The following is a 14336-nucleotide window of genomic DNA, read 5'->3' on the forward strand; positions in this document are numbered from 1 at the left end:
CAGAGAGGGACAGCGACTTGCAGGGAGATGCACAGCATCCTCTCTCTTCTTTTCAGTCATTCGTGCCTTCATTGATTCACCAGGCACCCACTCCACGTCTAGTGGGACACTGGGGACCTCAGATGGACACTGCTATGGAAGTCAACCTGGGTGCCGCTGGCCACGGGCCCCGCACAGAGCTCGACGATGAGGACTACCCCCAGGGTGGCTGGGACACGGTCTTCCTGGTGGCCCTGCTGCTCCTGGGGCTGCCAGCCAATGGGCTCATGGCATGGCTGGCCGGCTCGCAGGCCCGGCAGGGAGCGGGTACGCGGCTCGCCCTGCTTCTGCTCAGCCTGGCCCTCTCTGACTTTTTGTTCCTGGCGGCAGCAGCCTTCCAGATCCTGGAGATCCAGCATGGAGGGCACTGGCCACTGGGGACGGCCGCCTGCCGCTTCTACTACTTCCTGTGGGGTGTGTCCTACTCCTCCGGCCTCTTCCTGCTGACAGCCCTCAGCCTGGACCGCTGCCTGCTTGTGCTGTGCCCTCGCTGGTACCCTGGGCACCGCCCAGCCCGCCTGCCCCTCTGGGTCTGTGCCGGGGTCTGGGTGCTGGCCACCCTTTTCAGTGTGCCCTGGCTGGTCTTCCCCGAGGCCGCCGTCTGGTGGTACGACCTGGTCATCTGCCTGGATTTCTGGGACAGCGAGGAGCTGCCGCTGCGGATGCTCGAGATCCTGGGGGGCTTCCTGCCTTTCCTCCTGCTGCTCGTCTGCCACGTGCTCACCCAGGCTGCCACCTGCAGAACCTGCCGCCGCCAGCCCGGCTCCACGGCCTGCCGAGGCTTTGCCCGCGTGGCCAAAACCATTTTGTCAGCCTATGTGGTCCTGAGGCTGCCCTACCAGCTGGCGCAGCTGCTGTACCTGGCCTTCCTGTGGGACATCTACCCCGGCTACCTGCTCTGGGAGGCCCTGGTCTACTCTGACTACCTGATCCTGCTCGACAGCTGCCTCAGTCCCTTCCTCTGCCTCCTGGCCAGTGCCGACCTCCGGGCCCTGCTGCACACCGTGCTCTCCTCCTTTGCCGCAGCTCTCTGTGAGGAGCGGCCGGGCAGCTTCACTCCGGCTGAGCCACAGACCCAAGCGGCCTCTGGGGATCAGACTCTACCAGGGCCAGTGGCTGAGGCCCAGCCACAGGTGAACCCCACAGCCCAGCCACTGTTGGAGTCCGCGGCCCAGCCACAGTCAGACGCTCTGGTCCAGCCTCAGCTGAACCCCAGGGCCCAGCCCCAGGAGAACCACGAGGCCCAGCCCCAGCTGGATGCTGGGGCCCAGCCACAGGCAAGCCCTGAGGCCCAGGCCCCTGGAGCCCCGGCCAGCTCAGCCCCCAGCCCCTGTGACGAAGCCTCCTCTGCCCCCTCCACGGATTCCACCCCAGAGGCCCCTGTGAACCCGGCCGAACCTGCTGCCTCTGAGGGAGAAAGCCCCAGCAGCGCCCCCCAGGAGGAGGCCCCGGGTGCAGGCCCCACGTGAGAGTCTGGGAAAGCCAGGGCCGCCAGGGCAGCAGAAGACCTGGGGAGACAGAGGAACCAGCCGGTCAGAGGACGACGGCTGCCGTGGAGGAAGTCCTCATGGAAAACCCCAGCGAGCCCCTTGGCCTGGCAGACGGACTTGGGCGACGTGAACACGAAGCAGCCAAAAGTCCCGGACAGTCTTGTTGTGAGCGTCATGTCCCTGCCGGATCCCAGCAAGCTCCTCTGTGCTTGGCCCACACACGGTGGTCCAACGGTCCCCTGAGCTACCACAGCTGATGGTGCCCTGCCGGGCTCTGCCCTCCGATGCCCCCCAGACCCCACAGACAGTCTCCCCTTAGCCTCGGTCCTGCAGGAGAAAGACTGGCAGGGTGACTTCTCCGGGCTTGATCTGACCTCCCCTGATCCTTCCCTCCCTGCCCCACTTCCTGTCCCAACCTCTAACCTGGATACGAGGAGCCGAAGAGGAAGTCCCTGCAGAGAAGGGAGCCGTTCATCAGGAGCCCAGGGTCTTAGGAGCCCACAAGCTGGCCTGGCACGGCCAAGCCCTCTCTGCCAGCCCCCTGCACCCAACAGGCAGTGGGGCTGGGGCAGGACTTCCCTCAGCAAGATGGTGGGCGCAGAGGCGAGAGCTAGCAAGCCTGGATTCAAATCCGGCGCTGGGTGACTCTGGACAAGCTGATTCACCCTCCGAGCTCCTGTTTCATCTGGCATTGTGAGGATTAAATGAGAAAGTGTGTGAGGTGCCTGGCAGGAACTGGCACACAGTAGGGGCTCAGTGAACAGGGGCTCTTCCTTCACGGACATCCAGGGATGTCCCTGCAGGGGCTGGGCATGGATTGGAGGAGGTGCCACCTGGCCTGAGCATCTGGGATCCTGTGAACTTCGGGGCAGACCATGGTGCCCATGACCAGCTCTGGGCTGCAGACACCCAGGTGGCCTGAGAGAGCATGTGCCCGCCTCCGTGCCTCGGGCAGCTCCAGGGGACTTCAAGGTCTGCTACGTTTAAGGGTTCGAGTGCTCACCTGCCCATCCCCCACCAAGGAGGAGGTACAGAGTGCCCTTGTCCTGCCTCAGCCTGAGCCCCTTCTATACACTCAGCCCAGATGCAGAGATGGGAAGATGTCCCAGCAGAGAACTCTGGGGACCAGGGGCTCCAGAGATAGCACAGGCTCCTTGGAGGTCACACGGTGTCTCTAGGGCAGAGCCAACCTCCTCCCTCTTAAGCTGCAGACACTGCTAGAAAAACTAGGAAGTGCTGAAGGTCTATTTTCAGACCCCCCACACCACTTCCTTTTCATACACATCACTCTCTACTGGCACTCACCCTACCCAATCCCCAGGGTTCCAAAATCATGAACCCTTTCCCCTTCCACCCCCCTGCCCCCCCCCACCCACCCTTTCCCATTAGCTCAGCGTTGTGACCTTTAGAAGCTGAGAGATGTCCTTACCAGTAGGTGTAAATGACAATGACATTTTACGTGCTACCCTTCCCAGGGGTGCTTGCTGTATAGGCAGACTGAAGTGGTGCAGTCAGATTTGGATTCTGGTTCCCAGGTCGCTCTTTGCCTCAGTTTTCTCCTCTGTAAAATGGGGTGATAACATTCCCTTTGCAAGTGTGGCTGTTGTGATCATTAACCAAACCTGGGGATGGAAGCATGCTGGGTGGTGGTGTTGCTGATACCAGCAGCATAATCATAGCATTTCCTGCAATTGTGGGCACCGAGGCTGGTGGGAGAGATTTCTGGACAGGCACAAATTTGTTGAATTCATTCATCCAGCAAATATTTATTGAGCACTTGTTAGGTGCTTTTTCAGCCAGGCTTCCATTTTGGGTGGGGTTAGCACATGGCCTCTAGTGCCCCTCAGAGGTTGTTTGAATCCTGGTTCTCCACAGCTCACCAGCTGTGTGATCTTCAGCAAGGCTCTTGGCCTCTTTGAGACTCAGTTTCCTCATCTGTAAAATGGGGATCGTAATCATGGTTCCATTTTCTAAGTGTTAATCCCTGTGAAGTGCTCAGATCCTTGCCTGGCACACAGTGCTTAATAATTGTTAGCCACTCATTCAATTATGCCAGTGGACACCCCCAGGTCTCACTCAGGCCTGGGACAGCACTGACCCCCCAGAGCCCACATGGCAGCATCCTGCCCACCAGGCATTGCCCACCCCCACCCCGCCCCACCACACAGCCTCCTCCTCCACTTTCCAAATGCTTTCACACTCCCCACCCCATTGGACTGCACACTTCCTTAGGGCAGGGTCTGGACTGATGTCCCCCTTGCAGAGTGCCCCTCTTCCTTCTCCCAGGTAGGGACCCCGAAGCTTTTTCACATGGCAGGCAGATCAGGGACTAAATCCTCAGTGCCAGCCACCTGCCTTCAACTCTGGTCCATACTCCTAACCCCACCTCTTGGGGGACCTCCCTGGCGGTCCAGTGGTTAAGACTCTGTGCTTCCACTGCAGGGGGTGTGGGTTCCATCCCTGGTTGGGGGACTAAGATCCCACATGCCACGCAGTGTGCGGCCAAAAGAAAAAAAAGATGCTACTAACCCTACCTCTTGGAGAGTGGGCCAGCCCCACCTCCAAGGTCCCAGATGGGAACCCCACTCATAATGGGTACTTGCCATCCAGGAGAAAGAGCAGTGCCATGAAGGGTTTTGTGAGATAAAGAGGAGTTCTCCTCCCGGCCCACAGAGGAGGGTTTTGTATCGGAGGAAACATGCACACCCAAGGCCAGAGAGGATGAAGGGAGGGCTTACCCCCAACATTCCACAGCCCCTCCCCTCACCCCTAACACACTCCATGGGGCTGGGTTCCTGTTACCCTCTGGAAGATTCATCCCTTCCACAGGTGAGAGACACACTTCCCTCTCCTTCATAGGCACCAGACATTGAGAGCTATGAATATGAACATTTTTCAGTTCCACATTCAGGGCTGCTGTTCATTTATTCATTCAGTATACATTAATTGAACACATACTGTATGCTAGGTCTTGTTCTAGGAACTGGGGATACGGTGGGAAACAAGGCAAAGTGCAATCCTCAATTTGCGGACATCCTAGCGGGACAAGGCAGACAAAAAGCAAATACACAAATAATTAGGGAATTCCCTGGTGGTCCAGTGGTTAGGACTCTGAGCTGTCACTCCTGAGGGCACAGGTTCGATCCCTGGTTGGGGAACTAAGATCCCACAAGCTGTGCAGTGCGGCCAAAAATAAAAAATAAAGCAAATACACAAAATAATTATACAATATAACATCAGGTAGTGATTAAGAACGTACAGGGGGAACAAGTAAGGGCCAGAGAGTGATGGGTAAGGGGGATGGTCAGGGAGGGCCCCCAGAGGAGGTGACATTTGAGCAGAGACCTGGAGGAAGTGAGGGATGGAGCCTTTTCAAGATGTGGGGGAAGCGCTTCCAGATGGAGGGAACAGGATGTGCCAAAGCCCTGGGGTGGGAAGGGAGGTGGTGTATTTCAGGGATAAGGAGGGTCAGTGTCACTGGGCCACATGAAGAGAGGAGGATGGAGGAAGGTAACAGGTGGGGGAGGGGGCAATGACAGTGGGTCATTGATGTGATGAAGGGCAAAGGGAGAGGTAGGGGATCTGGTGTGGGCTTTAGACAGACCCCTGGCTGTTGCCTGGGGGACACAACAGAGAGGGAAGCTTTGTGGCTGCGTTTCCTTTTCCAAACCACCCACATTCTGGTCCTGGGCTGGAAGGATTGGCCTGTCCTAGGGGTTATGGAGCAGTGGGAAAAGCAAGGACTTTGGAGTCAAACAGAATGCCAGATTGGAGGGGGCAGATTCTGCCTGTGGGACCTACAGGGACACCTAAGCCTGCCAGGGTGGGATGGGGATGGGGTAGATCCAGTGGGCCAGCCTGTCTCAGGAGCTGGCCAGGAGGAGGGAGACATCTGTGGACAGACCTCCAGGCCTCGGTGGGAGATGGTTGAGGAAAGCAAGGAAGGTTTGAGGGGTCTGGAGGTCATGGCCCTATTTCTCTTTTTAATAAGGAGGCCAGGCAGGACCCAAAGGTGTCCATCGGGGAGAATGAGAGGGCTGGGCCTTCCACTCGCCCCCTAAAACACCACTGTTTTATTTACATTGTACCAAGAGCACGTACCTTTGTAACTTGAGGCACGTGAATATATCGCCTGTCCGAATAGATACTATATTTCGAGTTGAGGTGGACTCGACCGGGAAGTATGCATTGAGGTGGGGGATTGGGAGGGCGGGCTCCACCCAACCCTGGAGACTCCTGAGGACACGGACAGGAGGAGCAAGATGGGGAAGGGGTCCGGGTATGCCGCCAGGCTGCCGCACCACGGCCCCATTCCCATCCCGGCCCCTGCCGCTGCCCCTGACCCTTTGCCCCAGAGGGACCTGGAGGGCTGCGGGGCGGAGCTCTCTCAGGCCCCGCCCAGGCCCCGCCCCTGAGCCCCGTGAGGCTCCGGCCCCGCACTCCTGGCTCCGGCCTGCCAGGCCACAGCTCACAGCCTCCCGCCCCGCCCCTCCGCGCGTGACCTCGGCCCCGCCCCCTTGAGCCCCCGCCCCGCCCCCCGCCCCCCGCCCCTCTCTCCTCTGTCACTTCCTGATTCCCGCTTCCTGCTTCCCAGAGACTGGGATACGGAGCCACCCGAGGACAGTGCAGCAGCCTCCAGGCGTCCCTGGTGAGCGCGACGGGCCGGGCCTGGGGGCGCAGGCGGGGGGTTGGGCGGGACTTCGGGGGCAGAGCCGCAGGGGGCTGGGGTGGGGGTCGCGAGTCCGAAGAGCCCTTCCCCTCCGCGGCGCCCCACCCTCAGTCCCAACTCCCCCTGGCCGCTCAGCGTCTCCCCTGCCAGACCGGGATCCTTGAAGTTGGGCTCCTGCTTCACCTTGGACCCCCGCTCTGAGGGCGCTCTGGGATGCTCTGTGGCTGGGAGCGGCGTCCCGACCCCTGCCCAGTCCTGCCAGGGCCCCTGGACCGGCTTGGGGCTCCCTGCACATTCCTGCAGGCACTGCACATTCCGTGGGACCCAGAACTGTGGCCTAGCGCGGACCCACAACGGAGATCATTCTGGCCTCCTCTGTCTGTCCTCCCCATCACCCTGCTTCCAAATCCTGGGCAGGAAGGAGCCTGCTGGGAACTGACTAGGACCCACCAAGGAGCTAAGCTTGCACTGGCTCGGGCACCTCCCCCCTCCTCCACACGCATACCAGAGGCCGGGGAGACGCCCTGGGTAGCGTCCAGCAGAGCCCCTCAGGACTCAGCAGTGGTTCTGCAGGAGGTCAATGCATTTCTGCCTTCAGATCCCCCCTTGGGGAGAGGCGGCCAGGTCAGCCCTGTGACCCTATCCTGTAACTTGGGAAACCGAGAGCCAGGCAGGTTATCAGGCCCAGGCGCCGTGTTGCATCCTCCCCACTCCCTTCGTGCAGCCCTGGGAGGCTTGGGGGTTGTTGGGATGGGCAGCGGCTGACCTACGCTTCTCCACTCTGCAGTCATGTTCCGCAAAGTGGTTCGACAGAGCAAATTCCGACATGTGTTCGGGCAGCCTGTCAAGAATGACCAGTGCTATGAGGACATTCGAGTGTCCCGTGTCACCTGGGACAGCACCTTCTGCGCCGTCAACCCCAAGTTCCTGGCAGTGATTGTGGAGGCCAGCGGTGGAGGCGCCTTCCTGGTGCTCCCCCTAAGCAAGGTGGGCCCCATCGGGGCTGGGAGGGGACTGGAGCCAGCTTGGTCGCATCTGCCAGGTCTCTGCTACCTTCACAACCCATAATTTGCCCATCCCCACACTGCCGGGCAGCTGTCGTAATCCACATTTACCGCCTGGGAGGTGTTAGCACAGATAGGGAAAGCCTGTTTTTTATTGCCACAGAGTCAGGGTCAGAGGCAACAAACATATCCTGCTCATCTGGTGACACCTGTGAGGAAGAGGTGGGTCAGGAGGAGGCAGGGTGAGAGTCACATCTGGGCCACCTGTGGGCCAGGCCAACCACATCATTCCTTGTCCACCGAGGGGAGGGCTGAAGTTCTGGGAGGGATGGAGCCTGGGCATCTTGGGTCCCCCTTGACTGCCCCCCTCATGCCTGCAGACCGGCCGCATTGACAAGGCCTACCCGACAGTGTGCGGACACACAGGACCTGTCCTGGACATTGACTGGTGTCCCCACAATGACGAAGTCATCGCCAGCGGCTCGGAGGACTGCACGGTCATGGTGAGGCATGGGGCTGTGATGGGGCGGGGGTCGCAGATGTGGCTCAAGGCTCCTGGCAGCGGGGCCAAGCAGGGGCCTCATCTGCCCTCCCCACCCCTCCCCAGGTGTGGCAGATCCCGGAGAACGGGCTGGTCTCCCCTCTGACGGAGCCGGTGGTGGTGCTAGAGGGGCACAGCAAGCGAGTGGGCATCATCACCTGGCACCCGACGGCCCGCAACGTGCTGCTGAGCGCAGGTCTGCACCGCTGCCCCTGCCCTGCCCCTCGATGCGCACAGCTCCGCAGCATCCCACACCCTCTCCCAGGCCCGTCTGACACCCAGGAAGGTTGAGGCCCACAGAGGTCGAGTGCCGGGTCGGGTCCCAGGAGGGTGGTCATTGCTGATGGCCCCCCGCTCGGCAGGCTGCGACAACGTGGTGCTCATCTGGAACGTGGGCACGGCGGAGGAGCTGTACCGCCTGGACAGCCTGCACCCCGACCTCATCTACAACATCAGCTGGAACCGCAACGGCAGTCTCTTCTGCACCGCGTGCAAGGACAAGAGCGTGCGCATCGTTGACCCCCGCCGCGGGACTCTGGTGGCGGTACGTGGCCCTGGAGGGTGAGGATGGCTGCAGACTGGCCGAGGGGCTCTCTTGGGGCTCCACACTGACCGCTCCGTCTCCCCGGCAGGAGCGGGAGAAGGCTCACGAAGGGGCCCGGCCCATGCGGGCCATCTTCCTGGCAGACGGCAAGGTGTTCACCACGGGCTTCAGCCGCATGAGCGAGCGGCAGCTGGCGCTCTGGGACCCGGTGAGTGGCCCGGCCGGCCCAAGCGGGTGGCCTCAAGACGGGCTCCACCCTGGGCGAGGACGGCGGGGTCACCTGGAGAGGCCTGTCGTTCCCAGGTTCTCAGCCTGGCACCTGAGGCACCCAGGACCTGCAGCCCTGCCAGCCTCTCCTCTCCCTGCCCCCTGCTCTCTGGCCTCCCCCACCGCCTCCACCTGCCTCCGTGTCTGCCCACAGTGTTCTTGCCCCTGAAAGGCCCTTCCCTCCTTTGCTTGTCTGTTAACACTCGGCTGTCCTTCGAGGCCCAGTGCAGAGGTCCCCTTCTCCAGGAAGGCTTCCAGCCTTTCCTGTGATGTGCTCTGTCCCACAGGCTTAACCTTCTGTCTGGCGACCTCCGGGGGCCCCTCTGAGACAGCAGCTAGCGCTGCCCGGCACCCCTGGCTCCCGCGTGGTGGGGGCTTTCTCAGTACTTGCTTGGTGGCCTGGCGGTAGTCTGAAGGCCTGGAGTAGGCGGGGAAAATGGGACCGTGGGAGTGGAGGGGGGGGAGCCAGGAGGGCGTGGCGGGGCTACACCGTGTGGGCAAAGGGTGGCAGTGGTAGGGGCAGTGCCAGCCAGCTTGTGAGGCTAGCTGGGGCCAGTCCCAGTGAGGGGTTAGGACAGTGAGGGGAGAGGGCAGGTTCTGGCCTGGCCTGACTGCCCTTCAACCCATGTGCCAGGAAAACTTCGGGGAGCCCATGGCCCTGCAGGAGTTGGACTCTAGCAACGGGGCTCTGTTGCCCTTCTACGACCCTGACACCAGCGTGGTCTACGTCTGCGGCAAGGTAGAGCTGGGCAGGGCTGCTGGGGACAAGGAAGAGATAGGCAGGCCCAGGTGCTGACCCCTGGCCCCTCCCGCCCTGCAGGGTGACTCCAGCATCCGGTACTTTGAGATCACAGACGAGTCCCCCTACATCCACTTCCTGAACACGTTCACCAGCAAAGAGCCCCAGAGGGGCATGGGCAGCATGCCCAAGAGGGGCTTGGAGGTCAGCAAGTGCGAGATTGCCCGGTAAGAAGGTGGATGTAGGGAGCTGCTCGGGGGCAGGAACCGGCCCAGAGGGGCCCCGGGGTCAGGGGTCAGCCTGTGGGAGGGGCCAGGGTAAGGACTGGAAGGGGAGGGCAGAGGGAGCTGGGAGAGCTGGTAGGGGGCAGGTTCCACCCATGGGTCCTCCCTCCCCGCCCTTTCCCAGGTTCTACAAACTGCACGAGCGCAAGTGTGAGCCCATTGTCATGACAGTGCCACGAAAGGTGAGGCCACCTGGTTCCCTGCCCACCCACTCCCTTTCTAGCAGACAGACCACACAGGGGTGCCCAAGGTGAGGCTCGTGAATGGGACATGGCCGAGTGGGTGTAGCCAGCGGGCTGGACAGATGCCAGCGTGCCCAGCGAGGGCCAGGCAGGGATGAGACACAGGGTGAACGGAGGCCTCGCTCTGCGTGAGCCACAGGAGGCAGATACTGGGCAGCCTTGGAGTCTCCCTGTAGGAGGCAAGGCAGGAGCAACAGCATGGCTGGGGCGGGGCCTGCAATGAGGGGTGTGTAGTAAGCCAGGCGAAAGCACAGAGGTGGGAATGGAAAGGAGCGGGGAGTCTGGCTGCAGTGGAGGCTCCTGTGAGCTGGGGATTCGGCCACATGTGGCTCGGCCTCAGAGCCCCAGCTGAGAGCCTTGAACGTGCTTCGTTTCTCTCCAGCCAGCGTTTACTGAGGGCACAGGGTAGCGTGCCAGGCACGTCCAGGGAGCAGAGCTGAGGGCGAGTTCAGTGGGGCCAGCCCCAGGAACTCACTGTCCACAGGGCACAGACGTGGCTCCCAGAGTCCCACAGAGCCACGTAGGTGGCCCCTCCTTGGGAAGGTGGGGGGAATCTTCAGAGGGAGCTGTCGGTGGTGTCCAGAAGAAAGTGAAAGAACAGATTTGAGCTTTAGAAATGTCACTAGGGGTCAGGCCATGGGAAGATGGGTTGACAGGGTGCAAGCCTGGAGGCCAGGAGAGTGTTGAGGAGGTGGCCACTCAGGGTCCAGACGAGAGGACCCTGCAGGTGGGCCCCAGCTGACCCAGACCTCCCCCCGGCCCAGTCGGACCTCTTCCAGGATGATCTGTACCCCGACACAGCTGGGCCTGAGGCGGCCCTGGAGGCAGAGGAGTGGGTGAGCGGGCGGGATGCCAACCCCATCCTCATCTCCCTGCGGGAAGCCTACGTGCCCAGCAAACAGCGGGACCTGAAGGTCAACCGGCGCAACGTGTTATCAGACAGCCGGCCCGCCGCGGCCCCTGGCTCCCCCCGCCCGGGGGCCTCCACGCCTGCTGCCTTCACCAGTATTGCCGCCCCTGGCGGCAGCCTTGCCGGAGCCGGGGTAGGTGCCCCTCAGCTCAGGGTGGTGTTGGGAAGCCCGGGTGTTGCCCAGGTCTGCTGTGCCTGCCTGAACCACTCATTGCCCCTCTCTGGGCCTCAGGCCCCCTCTGCCTGATAGTAGATTTGGGGAGGGCTGCAGCTCCGAAACCCCTGCCCCTGCTCATGTCCCTGCAGGAGGCTGGGAAGCTGGAGGAGGTGATGCAGGAGCTGCGAGCACTGAGAGCGCTGGTCAAGGAGCAGGGGGATCGCATCTGCCGCCTGGAGGAGCAGCTCGGCCGCGTGGAAAATGGAGACGCCTAGAACTGGGCCCAGTGGATGACACTCCCCATTCACCTCCTCCGCCCACCCCTTTCTCACTCAGCCTCTGCTGGCGGGTCACACTGACTCCGGCTGGCTGCCCCTGCCCCCGCTGAGGGTTTCTGGGGCAGGTTCAGGGACCAGTCCACACCCTGAGCCATCCTGTGGGCCTAGGCTGGAGCCACCGCCTGGCTTTGGGCATTGTTACTGGGGAGGGTTTTTGTACCCAGGAGAGCTTCTACTCTGAGGCACCGTCTCCCCCACCCCCACCCAGCCCCCCTGCTCCCTCCCCTGAGGAAGCAGGAGGGATGGGCTCTATATTTTCATTCCAAATAAAATTCTCTTTCTAAAAGCCAGGTTTGCCCTTCTGCTGCAAGGGTGGGACTAGGAAAGGAAGTCTGGACCCCTGGGGGGGGACATAGGGCGCCCCCATGGATCATAAATGTGAGAAAGGTCTGGGGGACCGTGAACATCCCCCGCACTGCCCCCCATAGCCCCAGCCTGGCCCGGGGAGAGGCCGGTGAGGATCTGGTGTGGATCAGGGTGGTTCTGAGAGGCCCCGGGGTCGGGGGTGGGGTGGGGGGGCGACGAGGGTCCTGTTGCAGGGAGGGCTGAGCGGGATGTTGTGGGCAGGAAGCGGAAGCGCCGAGTTAACCCCAGGTGCGTCGAGAGCGCAAGCTCATTTCTCGCTCCACACGGCCAGGGCTGGAGGTGGGCGCCCGGCGCTGAGAGGCCAGCAGACCGATGGTGAGCCTGGAGCCTGCTGGGTCCTTGGGGTGGGGGCCACAGGAGGTCAGGGCTGGAATGTCTAGGCCCCAGGAGCTAAGGAAGGACCCCCTGCGGGCCCGGGGGCAGGAGCAGCCAGGCAGGGGACAGAGGCGAGACACCCGGGATGAGCCCAGGGCATAAGCTGGGCCTTCCTCTCACCTCACATCAGACCTGGGCCTCCCTCAGATTCAGGGGGTGGCCACCCAGTGCCCCACTCCATGCCCGACCCCCCTTCAAGACCCCCAGGTGGACTCTCACCTGCTCTGCTCGGGAGCTGGGCCTCTGCACGGCCTCTACTCGCATCCCTGGAGCCTGGGCAGACAGTGGGGTGGGAGAAGGCTTGCTCACATCTCGGCACCCCTCCCCCCACACACCCCCCACCTGCCTTGTTCCAACCGCAGGCTTCCTCTGGCAGCTGCACCCGCCTGCCCCAGCCCCTGGCCCTGCGAGGCCCGAGGCCCCAGGGACGGAGAGTTGAACGGAAATGCTGCAGCTAGGGCAGTCCCCATGGGGCAGTCCCCGTGGCTGGGAGGGAGGAAGAGGGGTCTCAGTGACCCGCATCCTGGGACCTGGCCAAATGGAGGCTACACAGTTGCCTCGGGCTCGGTCCCCCCATCCTGGGCCTCAGGAAGAGCCAGCTCCAACACCAGCCTTGCAGGTGCCGTCCTTCCCTTCCGTCCCCTCCTCCTGGGGGCAGAGTCTTTACAGATATATATATTTTTTTAATTAATTTATTTTTTTTTGGCTGCTACTCTTCGTTGCGGTGCGCGGGCTTCTCATTGCGGTGGCTTCTGTTGTTGCGGAGCACGGGCTCTAGGCGCGTAGTTGTGGCACGCAGGCTCAGTAGTTGTGGCGCACGGGCTTAGTTGCTCCGCGGCATGTGGGATCTTCCCGGACCAGGGCTCAAACCCATGTCCCCGGCATTGGCAGGCGGATTCTTAACCACTGTGCCACCAGGGAAGTCCCTACAGATATTTCTTGAGCGCCTACTCTGCGCTAGGAATTGTTTAGGTGCTTAAACCAAAAAGAACCCCATCTTCCTGGGGGGAAGAGAAAAGAATAAGCATACTAAACGGGCAGTTATCTCCTGTGTCGGGGAGGGGGTAGGAGGGTAAAGCAGGGCTGGGCTGTGGGGATGAATGTCAGGGTACTAATCCAGGCCAGCTTAGGCTGCACTGAGGTGCCTTGAGCCAGGGTGAGCAGGGAGCCATGTGGCTCTCGGGGGGGATGGAGCATTCCAGACAGAGGGGACAGCCGGTGCACAGGCCCCAGGCAGGAGCCGGCTTACGTGGTGCAGTGGGAGAGAGGGAGGCGAGAGGCAGGAGGACGCATCGCTGGCGGACATCACAGAGCCAGGAGAGGCCTTACTGACAAGGGCTTTTCTGCTTGACTGTCCCCATTTTACCCAAGAGGCCACCAACCGCAGGCAATGAGCTCCTTCCTGTCTCCCCCCAGGACCTGCGCTGCGTCCTAGGGCTCTGGACGCTGCTGGCCCTGCCAGGGGCCCTGGGCTCGGGCCGCAGCACCGAGGACAGCCCGGGCTCCAGCTCCTCGGTCACCGTGGTCCTGCTGCTGCTGCTGCTTCTGCTGCTGGCCACTGGCCTGGCGCTGGCCTGGTACCGCCTGAGCCGGGACTCGGGGGGCTACTACCACCCGGCCCGCCTGGGCGCCGCGCTGTGGGGCCGCACTCGCCGCCTGCTCTGGGCCAGCCCGCCAGGCCGCTGGCTCCGGGCTGAGCTGGGGTCGCCAGAAGAGGACCCGGAGCAGCAGGAGGATGAGCGGGACGTGGAAGATGACTGCGACCTGGGTGGTGGCCAAGAGGAGCGTGAATCCCAGGAAGAGGGGCAGCGTGGAGAGGGGCCCAGCCCACAGCAGGCCCCGGAGCCGGCCGAGGAAGCCTATGACGATGACACCGAAGCGGGCCTGGGCCTCGGCTCCCAGGGGCCGGTGGGCTCCGGGGGCAGCGCCGAGGCCCTGCTGAGTGAGCTGCACGCCTTTGCTGGCAGCGCGGCCTGGGACGACAGCACTAGGGCAGCTGGGAGCCGGGGCCTCCATGTCACCGCACTGTAGGAGCCAGCCCTGGCACCACATCCTGGTCACTGTGCCTCTGCTTCCCGAGCTGCCACGGCTGGACACAGCCTGCCCTGGGTGCATGTGACCCACACCCCCGCTTGGAGAGCCTCAGACAGTCACTCCCCGCAACGAGTTCTAGTCCCCAAGTCTGTATATCCCTGGCCCCTCCAGGAAGGCCATCCGTCCCCAGGGGGCACTGGGCAGCCATCTGAAATAAAACCCCTCCGGCCCACCGCCGTTCTGTGGTCCTGTCACGGCCCCTCCCATCCCTTAGCAGGGACTCCTCCCGGCACGACCCCACCCGCCCCTGCCCCAGAAGTCCAAAGGAGAAACCAGG

General features: G+C 62.4%; 3 protein-coding genes and 1 long non-coding RNA gene across 5 annotated transcripts; 3 read left to right on the top strand and 1 right to left on the bottom strand.

The window, feature by feature from the left end:
• The first annotated feature begins 97 nt into the window (after positions 1-97).
• Positions 98-1968, top strand: GPR152 (G protein-coupled receptor 152). The gene has a single exon (XM_004278014.3). It carries the CDS (start codon positions 123-125, stop codon positions 1506-1508), a length of 1386 nt encoding a protein of 461 aa, XP_004278062.1. The 5' UTR covers positions 98-122; the 3' UTR covers positions 1509-1968.
• A 2467-nt stretch (positions 1969-4435) lies between these two features.
• On the bottom strand, positions 4436-5924 carry LOC117195904 (uncharacterized). The gene is made up of 2 exons (XR_004475785.1): positions 5631-5924; positions 4436-4702 (listed from the first exon to the last, which is right to left on the bottom strand). It is a non-coding gene; the product is annotated as an uncharacterized LOC117195904 (long non-coding RNA).
• A 153-nt stretch (positions 5925-6077) lies between these two features.
• On the top strand, positions 6078-11510 carry CORO1B (coronin 1B). Its single transcript, XM_004278013.3, has 11 exons — positions 6078-6177; positions 6986-7185; positions 7583-7705; positions 7810-7939; positions 8106-8287; positions 8376-8495; positions 9189-9293; positions 9375-9520; positions 9702-9759; positions 10584-10862; positions 11036-11510. Exons 2-11 carry the CDS (start codon positions 6988-6990, stop codon positions 11159-11161), a joined length of 1467 nt encoding a protein of 488 aa, XP_004278061.1. The 5' UTR covers positions 6078-6177; positions 6986-6987; the 3' UTR covers positions 11162-11510.
• Positions 11511-11652: 142 nt separating this feature from the next.
• On the top strand, positions 11653-14233 carry PTPRCAP (protein tyrosine phosphatase receptor type C associated protein). 2 transcript variants are annotated; one of them, XM_012536094.3, is made up of 2 exons: positions 11653-11905; positions 13382-14233. In XM_012536094.3, exons 1-2 carry the CDS (start codon positions 11903-11905, stop codon positions 13994-13996), a joined length of 618 nt encoding a protein of 205 aa, XP_012391548.1. In that variant the 5' UTR covers positions 11653-11902; the 3' UTR covers positions 13997-14233. The 2 variants fall into 2 exon arrangements, with proteins under 2 accessions (XP_012391548.1, XP_033258290.1); XM_033402399.2 differs by lacking the exon at positions 11653-11905 and adding an exon at positions 11912-12584.
• The last annotated feature ends 103 nt before the right edge of the window (positions 14234-14336 follow it).

Source organism: Orcinus orca, chromosome 8 (assembly GCF_937001465.1).
Source record: "Orcinus orca chromosome 8, mOrcOrc1.1, whole genome shotgun sequence".
Classification (NCBI taxonomy): Eukaryota; Metazoa; Chordata; class Mammalia; order Artiodactyla; family Delphinidae; genus Orcinus; species Orcinus orca.